This window comes from Cricetulus griseus, chromosome 2 (assembly GCF_003668045.3).
Source record: "Cricetulus griseus strain 17A/GY chromosome 2, alternate assembly CriGri-PICRH-1.0, whole genome shotgun sequence".
In the NCBI taxonomy this organism is placed as follows: Eukaryota; Metazoa; Chordata; class Mammalia; order Rodentia; family Cricetidae; genus Cricetulus; species Cricetulus griseus.
In genome coordinates this window covers 147,867,655-147,871,062 of record NC_048595.1, presented here as the reverse complement: position 1 = coordinate 147,871,062, position 3,408 = coordinate 147,867,655, and the positions used below count along the sequence as shown (strand labels likewise).

Sequence of the window (3,408 nt, the reverse complement as noted above, 5' to 3'; positions counted from 1 at the left end):
ATTTTTTCCAGCCCTTTCAGAAATCTCCTCCCGCACAGCCTTGCAAAGATTTCTACTACGCTCCCCTCAGGATCTCATTTATTTATTTTCTAATGTGGAAGGACAGCCACTCACCTCCTGCCTCAGAGCCAATCAGGCATCTCATTCTACCGGCTTAGGTCAGTACCAGCAAAGCCAATGCCTGTGCTAGCCACTCTGAACTCTGTCCTGACAACGGTCAGCCTGGCAACTGACTGACGACTGGAGGGGACTCTGTCATCTAAGGCGCCACTGTGAGAGCCAAGGACTGAACAGAAGGACCAGCCTGCTGTCAAGAAGTGCTTTGCTGCTGGTGATTGATGGGGATAGTTAGGAGCTTCTCAGTGGCTGAAAGAGGTGGTTCTGCCACTTACTCGTTAAGAAGTCTTTGTGGGCAGATGACTCTCCTGGGTAGTGAGTGACATAATGCAGATGACAAATGACAGCTTTGCATTTTATTCTGCTTGGTAAAGAGTAAGAGATGCAGGTGATTAAGGCTCCCCTAGCCTGCCCTGCACCAGCCACACTACACACACAGATGCACTTTCCCAGTGGCTGGCTCCTCTCATCCTTTTTCAGTCTTGATGGGGAGTTTTAAAGTGCAGAGCTGATGCACTGGCCACTGTTTGTGCAGCCACAAGATGCTATCTGAGTTATTGATCAGCAGTTCTCTGTGTTACCCTCTCTGCCGTTAGAAGGAAAAAGTATCCGCATGTAACATGTTTGAAAACATTAATTCAGATCCAAAGTCTGTTTTGAAACCCTGGACTGATGTTGCCTTTGTATTTTCCCCTCTCTCCTTTCTAGGACTCCATCTGCAGATGTTCTGAAAAACCTCTGAGTCTAGAAATTGATTATTCAACCAGGATACCTAATTCAAGGTATTAGCTCTTGTCAGAAAGCTTTTACGTTTGAGTTCAGTGCTGCAAATTACACTTGGCAATGAATGGAAACGGGGAAAGTTGGACGGAGAATAAAGGACAAAAGTGATTTTGCAAAATAATCAAGTACTTAAAAACCTCCCCTGTGCGAGTGAGGGTTTGCTCCTTCTGACTCATGGTCAGCCCTTGCTGCCAGCCGGAGTGTCAGCTCTGGCTTCTTTGTAGCCCCTTTGCTACAACTGGGTTTGGAGCTTGGGTTTCATTTTCATTCCCCTCTTACGCTTTTTCTCTTGACGCCTCCCCCATTCCCTACACCCCAACCACCAGAACTCAGAAGACAGACATTTTGTCAGCTTTGGAACATTGGACCAAATACAATGAAGTATTCTTGCTGGACTCTGCTGCTGGTTATTCTGGGCACAGAACTGCTGGGGAGCTTGTGTTCCACCGTGCGGTCCCAGAGGTTCAGAGGAAGGATACAGCAGGAACGAAAGAACATCCGACCGAACATTATTCTTGTGCTCACCGATGACCAGGACGTGGAGCTGGGTGAGACCCTAGATTTTTCACTTGTCAACTTCCTTTGATTCTAATGCTTTCGAGAGCCTCAGTTGTTTCAGAGGTACTCAGTGGGCCTGCAGAGGATTGGTGCTTTGCTAGCTGTCTCTAACCATCATTCAGTTTACACAGTGAACTTGTACTGATCATAAACTATCAGATTTGTTTCAACATTACTCTTCTGGTATTATGGTTTTAAGACAGATTTTTAGACAGGCAGCCAGGAGAAGAAGGTGGAAGATGATAGTAAGCCTGGGGAACCACAGAAATCAAGGGCCTGATCTTGTACTTTATAAACGCAAGACCAAGAACTCACTCCTGTAATCTCAGTCCTTGGAAAGTAGAGATGGGAGAATCAGGCGCTCAAGGTCATTCTTAATTAACTACATAGTAAGTTGGAGCCAGCCCAAGAAGCATAAGACTCTGTACCAAAAAGAAAAGAAGGTGAAAAGGAGTTAATTTATGAACTATGTGAGTAAAGTATGTCAAAGTTCATGAGTGTATATAAAATATGGATATAAAGGGAATCTTTTTTCTTTTCTTTTCTTTTTTTTCTTTTTCTTTCTTTTTTTTTTTTTTGACAGTCCCAAGGTATAGCCCTGGCTGGTCTGGGACTCATTATGTCAACCAGGCTGGCCTCAAGCTCACAGAGTTCTGCCTGCCTCTGCCTTCTGAGTGCTGGGATTGAAGGTATATACCGATATGCCCAGACCTAATATAAGTAGTTGAAACTTAACAGTGTTTTATGTATCCTTGTGGTGACTCCCATGCCTGGGTTTGTCCCTTTGGAAGTGTCTCTCCTGAGTTCATTAAAAGCACTCCAATGAAGTGTGACAGGATTTAGTGGCTTTGACTCACCTCTGACCTCTTGCTGTCTATAACAGTCTAGCCCTGGGGTCTTATCTATAAGCTCACAGTCAGGATCTTCCTGAATACCCTAAGACAGATGCAAAGGCTTGTCCTACAGGCTGTCTCTACTCCCCATTTCCACTTCTATAGCTCATTCTTTGCTCCAGGGCATTGATCATATGTACCTACCTGTGCTGTTCAATTTGACCATGGGGAGGATTTTGGGGGGGAACTCCCCAGGTTTAGTCTTGAGGATCAGACCATGGAATCACAACAAAGTTAATTTCTGGGCTTCAGCTGGGAGTCAGTGTACTTACCATTTAGGCCAGTAGCAGTAATGATCACATTTCATATTCAACCAAAAAGAAAGAGTATACTGATTTTCCATAATGGAGGGTCACGTACATACAGCTTTAGGATGAATGCATCTGGGTATTTCAATGTCTTCATTTGCTTACAGGGCAAGAAAATGTAGGACTCGTCCATGACTTCATCTCTCTTAACACACATCTCACCTCCCTCATACAACAAATCTCTAGACCCTCCTTGTCTCTCCTGATTCTCGGTTGCTTCATGCTCACTCTACATCCTATGGCTAGAGTTTTACCTTTGAACTATTGTATCCAGTCACTCTTTGGTTAAAACCTTTGAGTGACGGACATTCTTCCTCTCCTAGCTGCAGGCCAGTTAGCTGAGGCCTCCCAGCCCTGGTGATTCTCAAGGGTTCTTCCATTCCCTTAAGGCCTCCCTTAGTGCATCAAAGCAAATTTTGCTTACTGAAGCATGTGTTGGTCCCATCCCCTTCTCCCACCCCACGTCTTGCTGAGTCTTATTGTCTAAACCTCTCTCCATATTTACCTGGTGAAACACTACCTGTTCATGAGCAGTTCAGGTGCCCCATGCTTGAGTTTGATGTTCCACCCAAAACCACCACCACCTCACCCATCAGAGGGTGTTTTCCTTTGCACACCCTCCCCCGTGTCTCCAGGATGGCTTAGTCCATCATGCCTTTCTAAGCCTGTCTCTCCCACACATCCCAGAGGTGAGGACTATTTCCTTTATTCCACAGGCTCCATGCTAGACTACAACAGGTGTTCAGTAA

The 3,408-nt window shown here is 45.2% G+C and overlaps 1 protein-coding gene across 1 annotated transcript in view; it reads left to right on the top strand.

Annotated features, from left to right (window-relative positions):
- Positions 1 to 1,276: 1,276 nt before the first annotated feature.
- Sulf1 (sulfatase 1) overlaps positions 1,277 to 3,408 on the top strand; it is a 68,259-nt gene continuing 66,127 nt past the window's right edge. Inside the window, exon 1 of the mRNA XM_035438708.1 lies at positions 1,277 to 1,448. Coding sequence (XP_035294599.1) covers positions 1,277 to 1,448 — 172 coding nt within the window. The remainder of the gene's footprint in view (positions 1,449 to 3,408) is intronic.